This window comes from Microcaecilia unicolor, chromosome 9 (assembly GCF_901765095.1).
Source record: "Microcaecilia unicolor chromosome 9, aMicUni1.1, whole genome shotgun sequence".
In the NCBI taxonomy this organism is placed as follows: Eukaryota; Metazoa; Chordata; class Amphibia; order Gymnophiona; family Siphonopidae; genus Microcaecilia; species Microcaecilia unicolor.
This window is the reverse complement of record NC_044039.1, coordinates 131,630,215-131,654,877: the sequence shown is the minus strand read 5'-3', so window position 1 is coordinate 131,654,877 and position 24,663 is coordinate 131,630,215. Positions and strand designations below refer to the sequence as shown.

The 24,663-nt window shown below is 44.9% G+C and overlaps 1 protein-coding gene across 1 annotated transcript in view; it reads right to left on the bottom strand.

Annotated features, from left to right (window-relative positions):
* MED6 (mediator complex subunit 6) overlaps positions 1-24,663 on the bottom strand; it is a 104,209-nt gene that overhangs the window by 21,349 nt on the left and 58,197 nt on the right. The window contains 2 exon segments of the mRNA XM_030214926.1: positions 6,444-6,559; positions 21,211-21,319. Of these exon segments, the coding sequence (XP_030070786.1) occupies positions 6,444-6,559; positions 21,211-21,319 (225 nt within the window).

Here is a 24,663-nt window from a genome sequence, read left to right as displayed (position 1 = left end):
TTTTGACTGGCTCCAGCAGAGCATAGCCGACATCCAAGTGTCAGTGCCAGGCGACCTACCGGTCGGGGGGAGGTTGAAAGCTTTTCACCAAAGGTGGCCTCTCATAACCTCCGATCAGTGGGTTCTGCAAATAGTCCGGCAAGGATACACCCTCAATTTGGCCTCAAAACCTCCAAATTGTCCACCGGGAGCTCAGTCTTACAGCTTCCAACACAAGCAGGTACTTGCAGAGGAACTCTCCGCCCTTCTCAGCGCCAATGCGGTCGAGCCCGTGCCATCCGGGCAAGAAGGGCTGGGATTCTATTCCAGGTACTTCCTTGTGGAAAAGAAACAGGGGGGATGCGTCCCATCCTAGACCTAAGGGCCCTGAACAATATCTCGTAAAAGAAAAGTTCAGGATGCTTTCCCTGGGCACCCTTCTCCCCATGATTCAGCAAAACGATTGGCTATGCTCTCTGGACTTGAAGGATGCCTACACACACATCCCGATACTGCCAGCTCACAGACAGTATCTGCGATTTCAGTTGGGCACACGCCACTTCCAGTACTGTGTGCTACCCTTTGGGCTCGCCTCTGCGCCCAGGGTGTTCACAAAGTGCCTAGCTGTGGTAGCAGCGGCACTCCGCAGGCTGGGGGTGCACGTGTTCCCATATCTCGACGATTGGCTGGTGAAGAACACATCCGAGGCAGGAGCCCTGCAGTCCATGCAGATGACTATTCGCCTCCTGGAGCTACTGGGGTTTGTGATAAATTACCCAAAGTCCCATCTTCTCCCAGTGCAGAAACTCGAATTCATAGGAGCCCTGCTGGATTCTCGGACGGCTCGCGCCTATCTCCCAGAGGCGAGAGCCAACAACTTGTTGTCCCTCGTCCTCGCGGGGTGCGAGCGTCCCAGCAGATCACAGCTCGGCAGATGTTGAGATTGCTGGGCCACATGGCCTCCACAGTTCATGTGACTCCCATGGCCCGCCTTCACATGAGATCTGCTCAATGGACCCTAGCCTCCCAGTGGTATCAGGCCGCTGGGGGTCTAGAGGACGTGATCCACCTGTCCACGAGTTTTCTCGAATCCCTGTATTTGTGGACGATTTGGTCCAATTTGACTCTGGGACGTTCCTTCCAAATTCCTCAGCCACAAAAAGTGCTGACCACGGATGCGTCTCTCCTGGGATGGGGAGCTCATGTCGATGGGCTTCACACCCAAGGAAGTTGGTCCCTCCACGAACGCGATCTACAGATCAATCTTCTGGAGTTGCAAGCGATCTGGAACGCTCTGAAGGCTTTCAGAGATCGGCTGTCCCACCAAATTATCCAAATTCAGACAGACAACCAGGTTGCCATGTACTATGTCAACAAGCAGGGGGGCACCGGATCTCGCCCCCTGTGTCAGGAAGCCGTCAGCATGTGGCTCTGGGCTCGCCGTCAAGGCATGGTGCTCCAAGCCACATATCTGGCAGGCGTAAACAACAGTCTGGCCGACAGGTTGAGCAGGATTATGCAACCTCACGAGTGGTCGCTTCAATTCCCGTGTGGTACGACAGATCTTCCAGGCGTGGGGCACCCCCCTGGTGGATCTCTTCGCATCTCGAGTGAACCACAAAGTCCCTCAGTTCTGTTCCAGGCTTCAGGCCCACGGCAGACTGGCATCGGATGCCTTCCTCCTGGATTGGGGGAGGGTCTGCTGTATGCTTATCCTCCCATTCCTCTGGTGGGGAAGACTTTGTTGAAACTCAAGCAAGACCGAGGCACCATGATCCTGATTGCTCCTTTTGGCCGCGTCAGATCTGGTTCCCCCTTCTTCTGGAGTTATCCTCCGAAGAAACCGTGGAGATTGGAGTGTTTTCCGACCCTCATCACACAGGACGAGGGGGCGCTTCTGCATCCCAACCTCCAGTCTCTGGCTCTCACGGCCTGGATGTTGAGGGCGTAGACTTTGCCTCTTTGGGTCTGTCGGAGGGTGTCTCCCGCATCTTGCTTGCTTCCAGGAAAGATTCCACTAAGAGGAGTTACTTCTTCCATTGGAGGAGGTTTGCCGTCTGGTGTGACAGCAAGGCCCTAGATCCTCGCTCTTGTCCTACACAGACCCTGCTTGAATACCTTCTGCACTTGTCTGAGTCTGGTCTCAAGACCAACTCTGTAAGGGTTCACCTTAGTGCAATCAGTGCATATCATTACCGTGTGGAAGGTAAGCCGATCTCAGGACAGCCTTTAGTTGTTCGCTTCATGAGAGGTTTGCTTTTGTCAAAGCCCCCTGTCAAACCTCCTACTGTGTCATGGGATCTCAATGTCGTTCTCACCCAGCTGATGAAACCTCCTTTCGAGCCACTGAATTCCTGCCATCTGAAGTACTTGACCTGGAAGGTCATTTTCTTGGTGGCAGTTACTTCAGCTCGTAGAGTCAGTGAGCTTCAGGCCCTGGTAGCCCAGGCCCCTTACACCAAATTTCATCATAACAGAGTAGTCCTCCGCACTCACCCTAAGTTCTTGCCAAAGGTCGTGTCGGAGTTCCATCTGAACCAGTCAATTGTCTTGCCAACATTCTTTCCCCGTCCTCATTCCTGCCCTGCTGAACGTCAGCTGCACACATTGGACTGCAAGAGAGCATTGGCCTTCTATCTGGAGCGGACACAGCCCCACAGACAGTCCGCCCAATTGTTTGTTTCTTTTGATCCCAATAGGAGGGGAGTGGCTGTAGGGAAACGCACCATATCCAATTGGCTAGCAGATTGCATTTCCTTCACTTACGCCCAGGCGGGGCTGGCTCTTGAGGGTCATGTCACGGCTCATAATGTTAGAGCCATGGCTGCGTCGGTAGCCCACTTGAAGTCAGCCTCCATTGAAGAAATTTGCAAAGCTGCGACGTGGTCATCTGTCCACACATTCACATCTCATTACTGCCTGCAGCAGGATACCGACGCGACAGTCGGTTCGGGCAGTCAGTTCTTCAGAACCTGTTTGGGCTTTAGGATCCAACTCCACCCCCAGAGGGCCCTGTTTGTTCTGTTCCAGGCTGCACTCTCAGTTAGTTGGTAAATTTTTTAGGTCAATCTCAGTTATGTCCTCGCCGTTGCGAGGCCCAATTGACCATGGTTGTTGTTTTGAGTGAGCCTGGGGGCTAGGGATACCCCATCAGTGAGAACAAGCAGCCTGCTTGTCCTCAGAGAAAGCGAATGCTACATACCTGTAGAAGGTATTCTCCGAGGACAGCAGGCTGATTGTTCTCACAAACCCGCCCGCCTCCCCTTTGGAGTTGTGTCTTCCCTTGAAGTGTATTGTCTTGCTACATACTGGACTGGCCGGCTCGAGCCGGTTTCGGGTGGGAAGACGGCCGCGCATGGGCGCGCGAGGACTAGCAAAGGCCTTTGCTAGTAAACTTTTCCGATGGAGGGGGCTGCCGAGGACGTCAACCCATCAGTGAGAACAATCAGCCTGCTGTCCTCAGAGAATACCTTCTACAGGTATGTAGCATTCGCTTTATGGACCAGGGTACAGATTTTGAAAGCAATATGTTCTTTGATTGGTAGCCAGTGTAGTTTTTCTCAGAGGGGTTTGGCACTTTCGAATCTCGTTTTTCCAAATATAAGCCTGGCTGCTGTGTTTTGAGCAGTCTGAAGTTTCTTTATGAGTTGTTCTTTGCATCCCAAGTAAATTCCATTGCAGTAGTCTGCATGGCTTAGTACCATTGACTGTATCAGGCTGTGAATTGTTTTCCCTCAGGAAGAATGGTTTCACGCATTTGAGTTTCCACACTGAGTGGAACATTTTCTTAGTTGTGGAGTTAATTTGGCTGTCACGTTTAAGGTTACGGTCGATAGTAACGCCGAGGATTTTCAGGCTGTCTGAGATAGGGAGGGTGTAAGTCTGGGGTGTTTATATTTGTGGGTTTGTTCATATTGTGTCGGGATGAGAGGATGAGACAGTGTGTTTTACCTGTGTTGAGTTGTAGTTGAAATGCATTTGCTCATCAGTCCATGATGTTTAGACTGAGCTTGATTTTGTTGGTGATTTCTGTCAGGTCATGTTTGTAAGGTATGTATATTGTGACGTCATCTGCATAGATGAATGGGTTGAGGCCTTGGTGGATAGGACTTGGCTAGTGGTGTCATCATTAGGTTGAAGAGGATTGGTGATACTTGAGGTACTCTGCAGTCGGCTTTCACAGTGATGATATGTTTGAATTTGATTTCACTGGTATGTACTAGTGGTTAGAAAACCCTTGATCCAACTAAGTATGTTTCCACCAATACCGAAGTAATCTAGGAGTCTTAGTAGTATGTTATGATTTACCATGTCCAATGCACTAGACATGTCGAATTGAAGGAGAAGTGTGCTTTTACCTGTTGCTATTTCCTGCTTGAATTTGGCCAGGAGAGTAATGAGTACTGTTTCAGTGCTATGAAGGGGCAAAATCCTGATTGTGATTCATGTAAGACTGAGAATTTGTTTATGTAATCACCGAGTTGTTTGGTTACCATGCTTTCCATCAGTTTGACTGCCAGTGGGATAGATGCTACTGGGCGGTAATTGGTGAGTTCACTTGTCTTTTTCTTGGTGTCTTTTGGAATTGGGGTGAGTAGGATGTTACCATTTTCCTTAGGGAAGAGACCTTGTTGGAGCAAGTAGTTTAGGTGGAATGTGAGGTCTGCTATGAAGCGGGCGGGGGCGGATTTTATTAGGTAGCTGGGGCACGTATCCAATTTGCAGTGAGTGTTGGAGAACGTATTAATCGCATGGGTAACTGTTTCGGTGGTGAGGGGGGCGAAGTTTGTCCAGATTCGGTCCACTGGGTATTCTCCAGGGGTTGGGTCCAGACCATTGATGAAGTTTTCGATATCAGTATTGTCAAGAGGAAGTATATTGCGTAGATTTACAATTTTTTCATTGAAATATTTAGCAAGTTTGTCTGCAGATGGGATGTCTGTATTGGTTGTGGTGACCAGGGTGGTGTCTATTAGTTTGTTTACGAGTTGGTATAGTTTCTTCGTGTCTTTGTAGTCTGGTCCTATTTTGGTTCTGTAATATGACCTTTGGCCTGTCTTATTGCGTATTTGTATTTTCTTTGTATTTGTTTCCAAGCATTGAGCGTGTGTTCGTCTTTTCTTTTTTTCCATGCTCTTTCGAGTTTCCTGGTTTGTGTTTTTAGTTTTTTCAGTTCGTCGTTGAACCATGGTATCGGAATATGTCTTTGTGATGTACTTGTATGTAGGGGTGCTATTTCGTCTAGTATGCTTCTACATCTTTTGTCCTAGTTAGAGAGCTTAGTGTATGGAGTACGTTTGTGTTGTCCATTCACTCTTGTATATTTGTTGCCAGAATGTTTTCGAGTCTATTTGGCCTCTTGTGCTGTAGGTTGCGTATTCTTGTGTACGGTGTGAGTCCTTCTTCCGCCACTTTATGGATAGGTTTAGTTTGTAATGGTAGGTCCATGGTGTTTTTTATCAGTTATTATATATTCCTTTGAAGGGGTGAATAAACGTGGATAAAAGTGAGCAGGTTGATATTGTGTATCTGGATTTTCAAAAGGCATTTGACAATATGAAAGACTCCTCAGGAAATTAGTTATGAGATAGAAGATAATGTCCTATTGTGGATTAAGAACTAGTTAAAAGATAGAAAACAGAGTAGGTTAAATGATCAGTATTCTCAATGGAGAAGAGTAGTTAGTGGGGTTCCCCAGGGGTCTGTGCTGGGACTTGCTTTTTTCCACATATTTATAAATGATTTAGAGATGGGAATAACTAGTGAGGTAATTAAATTTACTGATGACAAAGTTATTCAAAGTTGTTAAATCACAAGAGGATTGTGAAAAATTACAAGATGACCTTACAAGACTGGGAGACTGGGCATCCAAATGGCAGATGACGTTTAATGTGAGCAAGTGCAAAGTGATGTATGTGGCAAAGAGGAACCCATACTATAGCTACATGATGTAAGGTTCCACATTAGGAGTCACTGCCCAAAAAAAAGATTTAGGTGTCATCATTGATGATACGTTGAAACCCTTTACTCAGTGTGCGGCGGTGGCAGCTAAGAAAGCAAGTAGAATGTCAGGAATTATTAGGAAAGGAATGGAAAACAAAAATGAGAATATTATAATGCCTTTGTATTGCTCCATGGTGCATCCTCACCTCGAATACTGCGTGTAATTCTGGTCATCACATCTCAATAAAGATATAGCAGAATTAGAAAAGGTACACAGAAGGGTGACGAAAATGATGAAGGGGATGGGACAACTTCTCTATGAGGAAAGGCTAAAGCGGCTAGGGCTCTTCAGCTTAGAGAAGAGACGGCTGAGGGGAGATATGATAGAGGTGTAAAAAATGCATAGTGGAGTGGAACAGGTAGACATGAATTGCTTGTTTATTCTTTCCAGAAATACTAGAACTAGGAGGCACACAATGAAGCTACTAAGTAGTAAGTTTAAAACAAACCGGAGAAATTACCTGTACAAATTTAGGGGCAAAGTTTTGCCGAAGATCTTGAAGCAAAAAATTCACTCGCTGCCTCTGGAAGAGAGAGCTGGCCTCTTCTTTTTTCTTGGACTTTGGCTTGACTTTATCTGCAGAGACACACACACAACATTGAAATAAAATTCATTTACATATGTCCTGCCAATACAACCATTCTATAAAAGAAACTGAGAAAACTCTAGCATCTTTATTTGCTAGCATTGCGTGATGGCTGTCATGAAACGCCTAGCACCCACCTAGGGTTGCCCTGCGGCCACCTGAAGTGTCTGTCCCCAGCACTGCTCAGGCCCGCCTGCACCTGGGCACATGCTCTATGAACCTGCTTTGAGTGGGAAAGTGCGGGGTACAAATGTAATAATAATAATAATAGCACCCTTCTCCCACCAAACTGGGTCCTACTTGCCTCTGGGCTAGTCTCCCATTCTCAGGTTATTCCCCCGGTGATTTCTAGGATACTGGGGCCACACTCCAGGGATCCCACAGTTCCTAGAAAGAACCCTCAGACGCAAAAACACAAACCAGGATTCTTAGTCAGTCCAGGACAGCAGAGTCAATAAACTAATAAGGTTTATTATCACAGAACTTGAACAGTGAACAGAAAAAGGTGAAATTAGCAAACAGGTAACTGAAATGGATCAATTATAAAACTATCTAACCGTTTACTATCTGAGTAGTACCTGGGGAGTTCAGGAAATATAGCTGCTCACAGGGCCTCAAGTAAAGAGATATTTATCTCTCTGCTCCCTGGCTGAGACTAAAGAAAAATCCAGTACCTCCTGGCTAGATTTGAACTCCAGGACCAATCAGCACCCAGGGCACTAACTTTGAAAATATCTGGCCAATGGTATTGCAAATTGCCTTTCCACAAGCTTAAAGAGGAAAAGAGAAAGTAATCTTTTCTACGGCTGCTCTAAAACTGTAAACAAGCACCACCTGCTGGCCAATTAGAAGAAATACATTTTCATGAAATTATTCAATTCACAGGCCTGAAAATTCACTGTTTCTTCACAATGTTTTATTCAAATCTTTTAATGTATGGTAAACACATATATATACTAGTAAGAAATACAACATATTTATACAGACATCTTCTACACATGGTTGATATACCTTAAAATAGCAGAACATTCACTTTTTGCTGGAAACTATAATTTCCCCTATTTTATACTTCCTGAAAGTGAATTTAAAAAACTGGCTACTGTACACAGCACTGCTGTTGCTATGGTTTTAAGTCCCTTACTCTATATCTAAGAGGAGAAAGGAGTAGGCATGGGACTGAGGTCAGGAAGGTGAGAAAAAAAATTGTGCTGGCCAGGCAATCCTCTAACCAGCATCCAGATGAGGTTGCCACAGGCCATAGGGATCCCCTCCATAATTTTTGGAGGATCACCACCTGTGACAATTAAATGACACATTCGTTCTAACAGTGCTTCATACCACCACAGTATTGTCTAGCTATCTGATATTTCAACTAAGCTAAGTGAGCATACAATACAAAAAAAATAAATGTTTTTAATTCACAAGAAAAATATGCATGGATTTTAGACCTAGGAAACATTATAATCCAGGCTTTGCTCCATGGACACTTTGCATGGGTATTGAAGGTACCTGTCCTTCAGACTTGTCTCTCCTTACACATCCTGGGGTATGTACTGAATTTAACACCATATGATGATATTTACAATCTTTTTTAGGCTCTTTTATAGACTAAACATTTTTTTGATGATTTTCACAATGTCTGTAAGGATTCAACAATGCATAAACTGAGTATACTTGTATAAAGAGCATTTGAAGGCAGGCAGATCTGAAAGGAACCCCATTAAACAGGTTATAAAATTCTGTCTTGATAATTGTAATGCTGGAAAGCGAAAATAAATTAAGAAAAAGTAAGGCTGTCTTAGTAAAATTGGGCTGAGGCTTTTCCTTGAAGAGCTCCGTTCAGGAGGTTATGGAACATTGATCTGAAGAATTTTTCAGGCTGGGGTTGGCAGTTTCTCCAAGGCTGCTGAATCTGTGCTTCAAAGTGGTATAGATCTGAGAAGCAACCTTTGAATAAATGACAAGCCAGGCTAAAGCAACCCCCCCCCCCCCCCCCCAAAAAAAAAAAAAAAGGAGGGGGGAGAGACTGGATACACTGTCAGCCCCTGCTTGAGAAAAGCTTGTGAGCAAAGGTCAGGAGACCTCCTTGTCAGTTTTACTCAATTTTACTTTAATAAAAATATTTACTGAAACCAGTTGGTCTTGTTTGTGCTCAGACTAGATAGTTCCACAGGACATTTCATTTCTTCAATACCTTACCTGCCTTTACAGAAATGCCCAAGGCAGGATACATAAAAACATACATAAAATAGAAACAGTACAAAAAACACACAACCCCAACACAAAAGGCCACAAGAGAAAAATAGTACAGTCCATAAGCTCTGCCCCCACCCCCCAAAAAAAATTATATATATATATATATATATATATATATATATATATATATATATATATATATATATATATACATACACACATATATATATTCAAGCACCCTGTCACCTGCCATTAACATAAAATTATATCTTGCCTTCTTTCCATTAGGTGCAGCAGATTAATCCAGAGACTAGTGGGTTGTGACCATCTACCAGCAGGTAGAGATAGAGTACACTGAACAGAAGTGCCTCATGGGATGGAGAGCTCCTGGCAATTCAGTATTTCTCCTAACAAAGCAGAGGGAAACAGGAACAGACAAATTCCCCTTTCTCAGAGCAACCAAGTACAACAAACAAAACCTTCATTGTAGAGCAAGCACCAACAAAGCAACCGGCAACAACAGACCACCAGAACTTGAATCTAAGGAAGGGTTTCTGGATTCATGTGCTGCACCTAAAAGAAAGAAAATTATCAGGTAAGGCATGATTTTATGTTCCTTAGCGACAACAGCAGATGAATCCAGAGACTAGTGGGTGTGCCAAAGCAATCCTAACTGGGGTACGAAACCGACAATCTCGTAGAAAGGACCAACAAACCAAAGGCCACATCTGCCTAAGCCAGGACATCCAGATGACAATGTCTGGAAAAAGGTATGGAGTAATAACCACGTCGCCACCTTACAAATGTCATCCAAAGAAATCAAATGCATCTCCGCCCAAGAAGTAGCCAAAGCCCGCGCCAAATACACCCACAGACACTCAGGCGATCTTCCCTGCAAGAAGATATGCCGAGAAGATCACTTCTTGCACCCACTGAGCAATAGTCACTTTAGAGGCATCCACCCCCTTCCGAGGGCCAGAGTGAAGGACGAACAGGTTATCAAAACGACGAAGTTCACTGGTCGTGCCAAACACCGAGGCAGATGCCGAACATCAAGCTGGCACAAAGAACGATAATCCCTTGGGTATAAATCCTCCAGAAATGTGGGAAGAAACAGCTGATTAAGGTGAAAGGCCAATACCACCTTAGGAAGAAATGAAGGAACCGTACTAAGTGTGACCCCTTCCAGGGAAAAACACAGAAATGGATAACGACAGGACACCGCTTGAAGCTCCGAAACCCTGCATGCTGACATAGCCACCAGAAAAAACAGATTTCAGGGTCAGATTTTTCAGGGAAGCAAGACGCAACGAATCAAAAGGAGCCTTCTGAAAGCTAAAAGCACCAGATTAAGATTCCACTCCAGGTGTAGAGGATGCAGTGCAGCTTAAGACGACACACTCCCTTCAAAAAACAGACAACATCGAGATGCGATGCCAAAGAGGAACCAAGCAGCCTGCCTCTGTAACAAGCCAAAGCTGCCACCTGTACCCGCAAGGAATTGTAAACCAAGCCTTTCCCCAAGCCATCCTGCAGGAAGGCCAATATCTGAGGAAGGGAGGAACACAGTGGAGAAAATCACCCAATCCAAACACCATGACTCAGTCTCCACATGCGGGCATAGGCCGCCAAGGTTGAACACTTCTTCGCCTGAAGCAGTGCAGCAATCACCTCTGAAGAATAACCTCTCTTCCTCAACTTTGCCTGCAACTAAGCAGTAAGACCATAACGGGAGGGATACTCCATCTGAATAGGACCCTGAACTAGAAGCCTGGGTCTGAGAGGCAACCGCAAGGGCTCGTCAACCTGTAAACCCAGTCTGCATACCACATATGACGAGGCCAATCCGGCACCACCAGACCCACCTGACCTGGATGGTGAAGAATCTGTTGCAGTACCCTGCCCAACATGGGCTACAGAAGAAAGATGTAAAGAAGGTCGCTCGGCCATAGCTGAAGTAGAGCATCCAGTCCTTCTGACCCATGGTCCCGTTTCCTACTGAAGAACCGCAGGGTGCTGGCATTGTGGCGAGTCACCATGAGATCCAGAACAGGTGTTCCCCACCTTGCCTTCATCAGCTGGAATGCTGAATCTGCTAGTTTCCACTCACTTGGATCTAAGACATGTCTGCTCAAGAAGTCTGCATACACGTTTTGAGCTCCAGCAATGTGAGCTGCCGAGAGCTGTTGTAGGTAGACCTCTGCCGACCTGACAAATAGGTATGCCTCGAGAGCTGGAGCTGCACTGTGCATTTCCCCCTTGCTAGAGATGTAAGTTAGTGCTGTCATATTGTCTGAGAGGACTCTTACCGGCTTGCCTTGCACCAGGAGCAGAAAGTCTTTCAACACAAAGTGCACGGCCCGAAGCTCCAGCCAATCAGCCACTGAGATTCCTCTGGGGACCATTGGCCCTGAGTCACCCACCACAGGCAATGAGCCCCCCAACGTAACAGGCTGGTGTCGATGATCACTATCGTCCATGCTGGGGTCGCAAAAGGGAGACCCCTATACAAGTTGGAATTCATCAGCCATTATCGCATGCTGTTCTGAGTCAAGGCAGCCCAGCGGAGTGGTCTCTCGTAATCCTGAGACACTAGGGACCAACGACTGAGCAGAAATTTGCTGCAATGGGCGTATATGCACCCAAGCCCAGGGTACCAACATCGAGGGCTGCTGCCATGGACCCAAGCACCTGAACATAGCTCCAGGCCTGAAGAGCCTGGATCTGAAGCAAAAGACAAACCTACCACTGCAGCTTGAGGCAGCAGGGCTTTGGTAGGAAAACCTTGCCCTGGGCTGTGTCGAAGCACACCCCCACACACTAGACTCTGGAGTCCACAGTCTGCAAGGGAACGAGCTGACTCTTGGTGAAATTGATTATCCACCCCAACGACTAAGAATGAGATGACTCAAGATGTAGGCCACTTGCTCTCCTGAACGGAGGAGGCTCTGATCAGTCAATTGTCTAGATAAGGATGAACTCAAAGTCCCTGGTGCTGCAACCAGGCAGCCACCACCACCATGACCTTGGAAAAGGTCTGGGGTGCCATGGCTAGCTCAAAGGGCAGTGCCTGGAATTGGAAATGCTGGCTGAGGACCAGAAAATAAAGGAACTTCTGATGCGGGGGTCAAGTTGGGATCTGCAAATATGCCTTTTTGAGGTCCAAAGCCATAAGGAACTCCCCTGGCTCTAGTGCCATGAGCATGGACTGCAACGATTTCATGCAAAAGTGCTCGACCACCAGAGACCGGTTGACTTGTTTGAGGTCTAGAACCGGATGAAAGGCATCCCCTTTTTGCTCGGGAACTACAAAATAAATGGAATAACGACCCCACCAGCGCTCGCCTGCTGGGACCAGTACAACAGCCTCCAAGGCCTGGAAGGAGGCAAGCACTGAGCAAATCGCCCTCCACTTAAGTTCCTGGATGGGAATTTCAAGAAAAATCTGCAACAGGAGAGGCAAATTCTAATTTGTAACCGTCTCAAATAATATCCAGGACCCATTGGTCTATAGTTATGCAGGCCCACTCCTCGAAGAACAGGGACAGCCATCCGCCAATTGGAACCATAATTTCCGTAATCAGAATTGTAATTTTGCCAGTACCTAGTTGCTGAAAGATTTTTGAAGCCAACGCCAACAACTTGAACTATACCTTCTGCACCACTGGCAACCAAAGGAGGAAGCTCACATTAGGTCCAACATGATCTCTTGGCCCCCAACCCCCCAATAACATAGTTGTTGAATCTTGGACCCTCATATGTAATCACACAGCATTACATATATACTACTACTACTACTACTTATCATTTCTATAGCGCTACTAGACGTACGCAGCGCTGGTCCAGCAGTTCTATAGAAATAGCATATTTGTGTTAAAATAGAGAATTGAATAACTAGAAAATAGGTACTGTGAAAGACTTTAAAAAAAAAGAGTATAATAAAAATAGTGTACTAACTTTTTTTTTTTTTTTGGGGGGGGGGGGGGGGGGGGAGACAAAGGAGAAGCAGCAATTCCTTCCTGCTCCTTGGTCTTGCAACTTAAGAACATAAAGAAAAAAAAACAGAGCACAAGCGATGCCATACTGGGACAGACTGAAGGTCCATCAAGCCCAGTAACCTGTTTCCAACAGCAGCCAATCTAGGTCACAAGTATCTGGCAAGATCCCAGAAAAGTAAAACAGATTTTATGCCACTTATCCTAGAAATAAGCAGTGGATTTTCCCAAGTCCATCTTAATAATGGCTTATGGACTTTTCTTTTAGGAAATTATCCAAACACTGCCAAGCTAACTGCTTTTACCAGATTCTCAGGCAACAAATTCCAGAGTTTAATTACACATTGGGTGAAGAAATATTTTCTCCGTCTGTTTTAAATTTATTACTTAGTAGCTTCATTGCGTGCCCCCTAGTCCTAGTATTTTTGGAAAGAGTAAACATGAGATTCACATCTACTCGTTCCACTCAGGGCCCAATGCACAAAGCTTACCGTGAAGTTGAACATTTGCTTAGACTGGTTCAAGCCAGACTAAACAAACGTTATTTAGTGAGCAATGCACAAAGGGGTTTCCTGTGGCTCTAACGTGTGAGCAACCACTGAGAACCCCATGCAAATGAGCTCATTAGTATTTTAATGAGAATTCCAGGCGATCACGGCTCCAGAGCACCTAGTTCTAACGAGCTAATTTTATGGCTGTCAGAAGAGGAAGGAAATATAAGCAGTTGCAAAGGCTGCCTGCTTGTGTTCCCCACCTTCTCCCCCTCCCCACCGCATGCAATTCCCTGGTGGTCCGGTGGACCCCAGACCCCCTCTGACGCCTCCCGACTCCCCTCTGACAAAATTCCTTGGTGGTCCAGTGGACTGAACATCCCCAGTCTCCTGAACCCCCTGCACCTCTCGACTCCCCCCACCCAACAAAATTCACTGGTGGTCTGGTGGACCACAGCCCCCCCCCTCAACAAAATTACTTGGTAGTCCAGCGGACTGCACACACCCCCCCTCACATCTCCCGACTCCCCCCCCCAGACAAAATTTCCTGGAGGTCTGGTAGATCCCAGACCCCGCCCTGCCGCCTCCCCCTGAAAAAATTCCCTGATGGTCCAGTGGACTGCATACACCCCGACTCCCCCCCCCCCCCGGACAAAATTCCCTGGTGGACCCCAGAACCCCCCCTCCCAAAAATATTCCCTGGTGCTCCAGTGGACCGCACACAAACCCACACTTCCCGACCACCCCATGACAAAATTCCTTGGAGGTCAGGTGGACCCCAGACCCCCCCCCCCCCGACAAAATCCCTGGTGGTCCCAGTGGACTGCATACACTCCCAACACCTCCTGAACCCCCGCACCTCCAGACCCCTCCCCCCCCCCCGACAAAATCCCATGGTGATCCAGTGGAGCGCACACCTCCTCAGCAAATGATACTGGTGGTCTAGCAACCCCCCCTCCCTCCTCCCCTGTCCAACATTTTTTAAGGTACCGGGGAGGAGAGGAGCAACAGCTCCTCCCTCCTGCCTTGGTGCCGCCACTTTCAAAATGGTGGTGCCCAGCCTCTGACAAGTGCATTAACCTCACCTGGTACATCCCAGAATGCACAGGCAGTGGCCGAGCACTGCCATTTTGAAAGCAGCAGCACCAAGGAAGGAGCTGTTGCTCCAGTCCAACCTTTTTTTTTTTAAGGTACTTTGCAGAGCAGGGGAGGGAAGATGGTTGGTAGACCACCAGGGTCATTTACTGGGGAGAGGGGCGTGTGGTCCACTGGACCACCAAGAAATTTTGTTAGGAGGGTGGTCTGGAGGCGCGAGGCTGTCGGTGGTGGAAATGGGTGGGTGGGGGGGGGGGGTCTGGCAAATCAGAGTTGTCAAACGCATTTGACATCTCGGGTTCGCAAATAGCGAGCAATGTACAAAGGGAGATCTGTGCATTTCTGCCCAGTTTTGGAAAACTGAAGAGCCCTAGCCGCTTTATCCTTTCCTCAAAGGGAAGTCGTCCCATCCTCTATCATTTTCACTGCCCTTTTCTGTACCTTTTCTAATTCCGTTATATCTTTTTTGAGATACGGTGACCAGAATTAAAACAGTATTTGAGGTGTGATCGCAATACAAAGACATTACAACATGGAGCAATACAAAGGCATTATAACATTCTCATTTTTTTGGTTTCCATTCCTTTCCTAATAACTCCCAATATTCTATTTGCTTTCTTAGCCGCCACTGCACACTGAGCAGAGGGTTTCAACGTATCAATGATAATACCTAGATCCTTTTTCTGGGCAGCGACTCCTAATCTGAAATGTGGCATCACGTAGATATATATACAGAAGCAGCCTCTACTAGGACAGGTGGAGGGAAAGTGGGCTTTGGTTTTCCACTGTTTTAGCTTGAAGCTGCGTTGGTGTCCCCTGTTCCCCTGCAAAGATCTTGTGGAATTGCTTAACCGTACAAATAACCACTAATACTATTATTCATGCTACAAATCTGGTCCTCACTAGGGGGCCCTTTTACAAAGACGTGGCGTGCGCCAATCCGACACTACCACAGGAGCCCAGCGGTAGTGCCTGTGCCTGCCCCCAATGCGAGACATTTCTGGTGCGTCAGATTTCTTTTTCTAATTTTTGTGCCGGGGTAGCCCTGGAGCCTTTACTGCCTCCTAAATAGGTGGCAGTAAGGGCTCACCCGGGAAATGGCCATATGGCAAATGTTTAACTTGCCGCCTGGCCATTTCCCTTTAAAAAAAAAAAAAAAAAGAGACCTTTTACTCACTGCAGTAAAAGGGGGCCTTGGCACACAGCAAACCCACATGCTGATGCCACTGCAGCCCCCTTTTACCACAGCATGATAAAAGGGGCCCCAAGCTTGCTAAATAGCTATTAAAATATTATCTATGGAATAATCCAAAGCTTAAGATAAAGCCATGATTAAGTGATCTCTTTGGCAGTCCAAAGATATAAAAATGTTGGATAAGATTAAAACTGTAGGGCTAACCAAAATCTGGGAGCATGAATAGGCTCATACTTTTCATCCTGGATGCCAGTCCCAGTTCTGGTACAGGATAGAAAAAAATTTTTTAATACTTTAAATGGGCTTCTATTATTCAAACGCTATACTTTTTGGCACATCGAGCCTATTGGACACAAGTAAAATTGTACAAGGTCTATCCTGCTTCCAATCTGTTAGTCATGCAATGATGAGATGGGTACACTTAGCCATGTTATATTTTTGTCCGAATTGACAACTATTTTTGTGGCTTAGTTTGGGATACATTTAGAATTGTTTCATATCAATAGTTCAGTTAGCTATAAGGCTGTAATTTTGAAGTTGATGGCTTTGCAGCAAGTGTATCTATCTGGACCTTCTACTGACATTAGCTCTTCAGATACAATTATTATGGCAACCCCTGACTGAATGTCTACGAACTCCAACTGATGTTTTAACAATACATAGTAACATAGTAGATGACGGCAGAAAAAGACCTGCACTGTCCATCCAGACTGCCCAACAAGATAAACTCATATGTGCTACTTTTTGTGTATACCTTACCTTGATTTGTACCTGTCCTTTTCAGGGCACAGACCGTATAAGTCTGCCCAGCATATCCCCGCCTCCCAACCACCAGCCCCGCCTCCCACCACCGGTTCTGGCACAGACCGTATAAGTCTGCCCAGCACCATCCCCGCCTCCAGCTCTGCCACCCAATCAGCTGTAACTGCTTAATACAATCATGAATTCTTATTCTTCATACTCTCCAGTTATTGTTTATTTCTGTATTTACTATATATCAATGCAGTTTTCATGTTTCCTTTGATAATTCATTTTGGTTACTGTTCTTATCTACTATAATAAAACTCACCCTCAACATTCTGAAGACAACGTTCTGAAGTCACTCAGTCACTCCCTGAAGGGTTCATGGATTCATGGTGGTGAAGCCACAACACTGACCATGTCTCTCTGCCCCGCCCTCGCATGACGGACCAATCAGAAAAAACACCCTCAACATTCTGAAACACAAAGGACCATCACAACACCGTTCCCAGGCAACACTAGGCAACGTAAGACGGACCAATCAGAGGAAACTACGTGACAATAAGGGAGGAGCATTCCCCAGCGGAATGGCTCATTATCTGTTGAAGCACAGAGAGCACAGAACCACCGCTGGAACGAGAGAAGAATATTCCTGCTGTGGGTATGTGCAAAAATAGACCCCCGGGGGGGGGGGGGGAGAAATTTTTAAATGCCTAATGCCAGTACTGAAGAGTGCCAGAGGGCTATAGCACAGACTATATTTGGGATCACTTGACATGGAGTCGGAGGAGCCGGAAAACAACGTGCTCGTCACCATCTGGGATGTGGGCGAACAGGACAAGCTGCGGCCCAGCTGGAAGGATTACCCGCGACCCAGCCAGCCGCAAACAGCAACCAAGGAAGGGGGAGGAGTACTCCTTCCCTGCCTAGGAATCGCTGGAGACTGGCTGCCAAACTAACGAAACAACCGCACACTGAGACCGTGCTCTTCTCCCTTCCGCCAACTTAAAACAACCATCCCCGTCCTCAGGCAAGCCATCACCCACCTCCAGGATGCCCAGAACCCCAGCCCAATGGAAAAAGATGGCGCTGCTTCCAACAGCACATTTCTCTTCCAGCATTCCCCTACAGCAGCCCTGAAACGGCCAAAAAATACTGACAGACAAAGAACGTGCTCCTCTACCTTCCGCCCATCTAAAACAACACTGCTGCCTCAGCACAACACAAAAAAAAAACCTGGAAAAAAAACCACCACTCAGCAAAGGCTGACCCCCCTACAACCACATTTACATTTCACCAACAGAAAGACCCCCCTCCACAAACCTCCTTGAAAGACAAAACCACACACACACAATACAACAGAAACACACCCTCAAAGCCACACACCAATCCAACCCACTTTGCCAGCACAGCACAGCACATCCCCCAATCCCCAAGCAAAAAACAAAACAACCTGCACACACACTGCACCCTCACACACTCACACACACACACAAAATAACTCTGACACACACACACACACACACACAAAAAGCCACATGCTAGCGCCCGTTTCATTGGTTTCGGAAACGGGCCTTTTTTACTAGTTACTAAATAATAAACAGATTTTAAAAAATAGCCTCTACTGGGAGCTATCAAGCTATGAATATTCATTTGCAATGTCCCCTTTACTTCCCTATTTTATATCTATGCACAAGGCACTAAGGGTATCTTTCACTAGAGATTAGTGCATGTTATCTGCAGCAGGGTCCTGTGGCAGATAATGTGCCAGTCTTTAGTAAAAGATCCCCTAAATGAAAATAAGAAATGAGACCCAAGAATAAAAAATAATGCAAGAACTGAGACACAGGTATGTTAAAATTAAGGCATTGAGCTAAAACGGAAGCTTTAAGATTTATTGAAAAATGGAATGTGGAATTTAAGAGCTCAGCTGTCAAGATTTCATTTGACAGTACAACCAAAGGTCCTTGTTTAACATATTTTATACCATGAAAATAGCCCTGCAGGGCACGCATAGCTCATTCTAAAGTCACCCACGCTTAACAGCATTCTCAATTTGATTTTTTAAAAAAAGTTATCATTTTCTACCCAGTGGAAATGAAGATAGTTCCTACACTCTCACTAGTAAAACACATCATAAACCAAGGGCCAATCAAGAAATATTAACTGGAAATATTTTTTAAAAGAAATACAAATCATAAAAACAATAAAAGCCTATATTCGTTGTCATCTTGACACATAAAGGCTGGCTGGCAGTCTTAATGGTCTCAGTAACTATGACCTGCTATCTTAGCACTTCTCCGATACAGAAAGGAGGACAATTTTAGAAGGCTGGGTAGGGCGAGATTCATTGCCATATACATGTAAGAAATATGCTACATGGAAGTTTTGTGTGTGTATAAATGTAGGCATTCCTGAGGACAGAATTGAGTGGACTTTAGGGTTTGGATAAATACTTTGCCCAAGGAAAGATACATAAAGTAACAAAAACATAAATGACCCCAACACAAAAAACCACAGGAGAAAATAGTACAGTCCATAGGGGTTGTCCATAAATGACATCATTTGATTTTGATGCAAAAATTGATCTCCACCCCTGTCATCACATTTCACCAAAAACCTCTGACCCCACCCTTTGAAAACAACAACAACAAAAATCTTATGATTCTCCCCAAGGCAAAACAAATGAAATGCCTCAAGAAAGTAAGTGCTACTGTTTTAATAATGCAAAAACACTTACCAGTCCGCTCTAGTTTACCGATGGAAAACATCACAATAAAAACAATGTACTCATATTAAATAAGCCTAATAGAAACAGTAACTACAGCTAAGGTGACACAGCATTGAGACAGTCTGTAATCTGTTCAGCATCTTTGAATCTTTTCTGATATAGCGGAATTAGAAAAGGTTCAAAGAAGAGCGACTAAAATGATAAAGGGGATGGAACACCTCTCATATGTGGAAAGGCTAAAGAGGTTTAGGGCTCTTCATCTTGGAAAAGAGGTGGATGAGGGGAGATATGATTGAGGTCTACAAAATCCTGAGTGGTGTAGAATGAGTTGAAGTAAATCGATTTTTTACTCATTCCAAACGTACAAAGACAAGGGGTCACTCGAGGAAATTACATGGAAATACTTTTAAAATAAATAGGAGGAAATATTTTTTCACTCAATGAATAGTTAAGCTCTGAAACTCTTTGCCAGAGGATGTGATAACAGCAGTTAGCGTATCTGGGTTTAAAAAAGGTTTGGACAAATTCCTGGAGGAAAAGTCCATAGTCTGCTATTGAGACAGACATGGGAAGCAACTGCTTGCCCTGGGATTTGTAGTATGGAGTGTTGCCACGATTTGGATTTCTGCCAGGTACTTGTGACCTGGCTTGGCCACTGTTTGGAAAACAGGGTACTGGGCTAGATGGACTATTGATCTGACCCAGTATGGTTACTCTTATGTTCTTATACACACTTTGAATAGTGACAAACAGTTTGGGGTTTTTTTTATCCACCATAGGTTTTTCACAGGCACAAGCACTCAGTATAAGCCTCTCAAGCTCCGACCACAATTTTCCCTTCTCTCCTGCTGCCACCACTGCTGGGCCTGCTGCTTTTCCAAGTCAGCGGCAGTGATTAAACAGGAAGACGTGTGGGACCATTTCCCTGTGCACTCTGCTGCAAACTAGTAAATTTCCTGTGTCAGAGGGATGAAACTGCAAAGCTATCAGCGACGCACACAGAGAAAAGGTGCCACTACTGCTGCGACCGACCTAGAATGGCAACAAGATGCAAGGGGGGAGGGGGAGATGAGAGACAGACAGGGGCAATGCTGGATTTGGGGACGGAGAGAGAGAGACGGAGCGATGCAGGATGAGGGGATGGGAAGAGCACAGATGGTGTAATGCTGGATGGGCAGGGAAGAGAGAAACAGACCACCTAATAAAGCTAACTCATCAGGTAAATCGGTGAAAATACTAAAACAGAGAAGTTATACACACAAGAAGATTGGCAAGCTCACCAATGTCAGCAGTAGCAGTGGCTGGCTATGGCATCTCTTCGCTTTGTCAGGTGACTATAGGTCAGCCCAATGTAAAGATGCATCAGCTGGAGCCTGAAACGAGCCTACATACTGGAAAACACAGGTAAACCCACCTGGCTGGACATCAGACTGTATGTTACCTTATTAAAAGCCTGGCCTGAGTTGGCTGAGACTAGATCAGAGTGCTGTGTGCTCAATCTAGGCTTTTAATGACTTCAGTGCCAAGTTCCATATAGGATGAGCAGTACAAAAATCATACTGGTGGTTATATTAAGGCTTTCACGACATTATCATAGTTCAACTCCCCCATCACCACAAAAGTCTCAACCCCATCCCTAACATAGTGCCATTTTTGGACAACCCCATAAGCTCACCTCCCAAAAAATAATCAAGCCACCCTGCAAAATGCAAAGTATATGTGCATAATCCATCAGTCATACACTTGTATATTTATGCCTGCTCTAGCATGCTCCTGCTGCTGCTGGTTGCATGTGTAAGTGGCAATTTCAAAAGCAAAAGTCTATGCTTATGTCATATTTGCATGCACGTGGCCTCTCATAAAATACTGACTAGAGTAAAAGATGACATGAACAGAGTATGGGAGTTCACAAGTACACAAAAACACACTAATTTGAACACATAGATATTTAAATAATCAAGAGCAGATGTAAATATTCGCACTTGCAAGGCAGGTGTGATTTCTGCCACTTACATTAGTATTTTATAAATACACGTGGGTGTTAATGTATATTTATAAAATGCACCTAACCAGGTGCCTGTTTGTCCTCAATCTAATCTAGGCACCTTTTTTATAAAATGAATTTCATACTGGCCACATTCACTTATGGTGCCCACTCTAAAATCAGCTGCTTAATCTAGCAACCTATGCATTTTACCTCGGTCCTCTTGGTCTTTGAAGTGCCACCAGTAGCCTTTGGAAGGGTGATAACGGCAATAGGACATGGCTTCATCAAAAGCCGACTGAATTCCATGCACTGCAGTGAGCTGAACAAGTAAACATCATGTGAAGATGAGTTTAATACTATAGCGATATGATTATTTAACCAGTACTGAAGAGTACAAAATATCAACTGTCATATGTTGGATTAATTTTGTTTGCCAAATTTATTGTTGACGTTACTACAAATTTATCAATTTTTTTTTCGTTTCACTACAGCCTGTGTAGGCAGCTGTGCTAAATTTATTACATTATTACCTTCTGCAATGTACAGCACAGCCCTTAATCTTAAAAGACACTAAACTGCTGAAAGGGATGGAATTCCACTGTAGTGGAAAAAAAAAAAATGAAAGCCACCACAGAGATGAACCAAACAGAATAAATTCAGGGGTTATTTTACTAGGCTGCGGTAAGTATTAATGCGTGCTTACAGCAGCTTAAAAGGTTTTACTATGGGGCGTGCTGAGGCATCCCGCAGTACGTTTCAAATTGTGTGCGCTAACAACACACTAAAATTTGTTTGTTTGTTTTTTGGCTGAGGGGTCATATCTGGGGGCAGAGAATGGGCATTTCTGTGCTAATGTGTTAGCATGTTGGCACTAACAAACGCTGCAGCATTAGCGCATGAGCACCTACAACATTTGTTGTTAATGGCCACACGCTAATGGCAACATTAGTGCATGGGTTTGGTGAGAGTCTGCTGAGGCGAGGGAACACAAAAACAGAGAAGTGGGAAATAAATCCGGCGATCCGGAGACAAACGAGGAGGCTTCAGTCAATTATGAAAAATTTATTGGTCAAGACTCATGAACAATTTATTGGTAAAGACTCGACAGTACCGTGTTTCGGCTGGCAGCCTGCATCAGGAGTCGTTACATAAAATGCAACACCATCAAATTAATTTATGGTTATTGACCATTTGATGGTGTTGCATTTTATTTAACGATTCCTAATACAGGCTACCAGCCGAAACATGGTACTGTGTCGAGTCTTCACCAATAAATTGCTCATAATCAACTGAAGTCTCGTTTGTCTCCGGATCGCATGGTCTATTCCCGCTTCTCTGTTTTTGCTAACATTAGTGCATCAACATTAATTCAGAAAATGGGGGGGGGGGGGGGGGAAAGAATGCCATTTTCCGGATGTGGCAGAAATGGTCTTAGCATGTAAGAAAGACCTGTGTAAGGGCACGCTTTGTAAAAAGGACCCCTCAGATATTTATAGGATGCTCATCTGTAGAACAAAGACCATATATCATCAACACCATTACTATATAGTCAAGGCTTGACATTTACTGCCAGATTCTATATAACGTGCCTAGAGATCTGCACCGAAATCCAGCCGTATTCTATAATAATGCGCGTAACTTAATTGGCTTAACAAGCTAATCAGCATTGATAACAGCACTTAAGTAATGAGCACTAATTGGCAATAATTAGAATTTACACACACAACTCGATAAGCATATTCTGTAATGAACTGCGCCTAAATTCTAATTTGCACAGTTCAAAAGGGGTATGGCTATGTGTGGGGAAATGGGTGTTCCCAAATTTGCACGCATAGTTATAGAATATGGCCCAGTATGCGCAAATCTACACGCAGGGATTTACGCCACATTTTCGCTGGTGTAAATGGATGCGCAAAGTTTTAAGCGCTGCTTATAGAATATGCTTAGGCAGGAATGTTTACTGTGTGGATTTTTTTAGGCACCTTATATAGAATCTGGCCCATGAAAGTGCAAAAAATATATATTCACATTTTTTTAAACGCCACCATCTTCCCATGTAGGAGGCAGTTCTATAACCCATGCGCTCATATTTACACTGCATTATATATATAAACATTTAGAACATTGGCATATATACATATATGTACGCAATTAAACGTATATGCCAGCATACTGCCTAAAGCGCTATTCTACAAACTCCTGCCTAAGTTACATAGGGGCCCTTGTACTAAAGGGTTGCCGTGTGGCAACCCGGAACTACCGCCAGCCCAGCCCAGCTGCTGGTGGTAGTTCTGCCTCAAACGCATGTCATTTCCAGGCCTACAGAAAGTAACTTCATAACTTCAACAGCATGGCAGTAAATCGAGCAGTGTGCTGCCCGCTTACCGCCAGGTTATGCAGGAGTAAGTGCCCCCCCCCCCCCAACATAGCAAGAATAATCTTACTGCATGGCCCTGTCTTTAAGAGGCTTTTTATCTGCTGCAGTAAAAAATGCCCTGGTGCGTGGCAAACATGGCCCCCGCTGCTATCTCAGGGCCCCTTTTACCACAGCTTGGTAAAAGGACCCCATAATGTGCATTTAGAAAGGGGGAGCACACAGGAGTAGGACGTAGATGAGACTCCCACTTGCGCCTAAATGATAGGCGCATTTATACTGGGTTATGCTAATATTCTATAATGGAACCTAGGCTACTAAATGGAGATGCGAAGTTATAGAATTGCCCTGGCAGCATAGCACCTCAATACAATCCATCTTTCACCACAGAATTGCTTGCACCAAGGATCCTTCCAAAAGGAAAATTTGTTTTACGGTGCTGAGCACTTTTCATATTCTGCCCCACCTGAAGAATGAACTTGCATAAAAGAGCTCTCACTACCGACACACTATAAATGAGCAAATTCGATTTTTATTATTCTTGTTTTTGGTACACTACTGTGTTTATGTTGCTTTGTAGCCAATGGGTTTTTGTGATCTTTTTCTCTCTCTCCCAAACAAATCTAGTGTCACAGAAATGAGCAAGTAATACAGTTTCTCAAGGAAATGGGGCAGAAATGTAAATACATGCACTGAAACTGTCACTTGGTATGACACTTAAATGGAATTTTTTTTATTTTATTTACATTTGTACCCCGCGCTTTTCCCACTGATAGCAGGCTCAATGCGGCTTACATATTATATACAGGTACCTATTTGTACCTGGGGCAATGGCGGGTTAAGTGACTTGCCCAGAGTCACAAGGAGCTGCCTGTGCCTGAAGTGGGAATCAAACCCAGTTCCCTAGGACCAAAGTCCACCACTCTAACCACTAGGCCACTCCTCCACTCAATAATTTTGCACACAAGATTATTCAGGCTAAAGAACCTCAGAAGCCTTTTCCTTCTCGCTTTCTTTAGTAATAACCTTGTATTCTCTCTCCTCCCCTTTAGTCTCTGCTGTTGTATGAATGGTCATTTTCCTATCTTTAATGGTGTTCTTTTTCTGTTTTTCATACTTTTCTTATTTCTTTTATTATATAAAGCACACTGTGATGTTCACAGGAAGGACAATATATTAAACTGAAATAAACAATAAACTAGATCAGCTCACAGTTCTGAGATACAGTATTCTCCGCATGTGAAGGGAAATTCTATAAACTGGATACCAACATTTATACCCATTGTGTG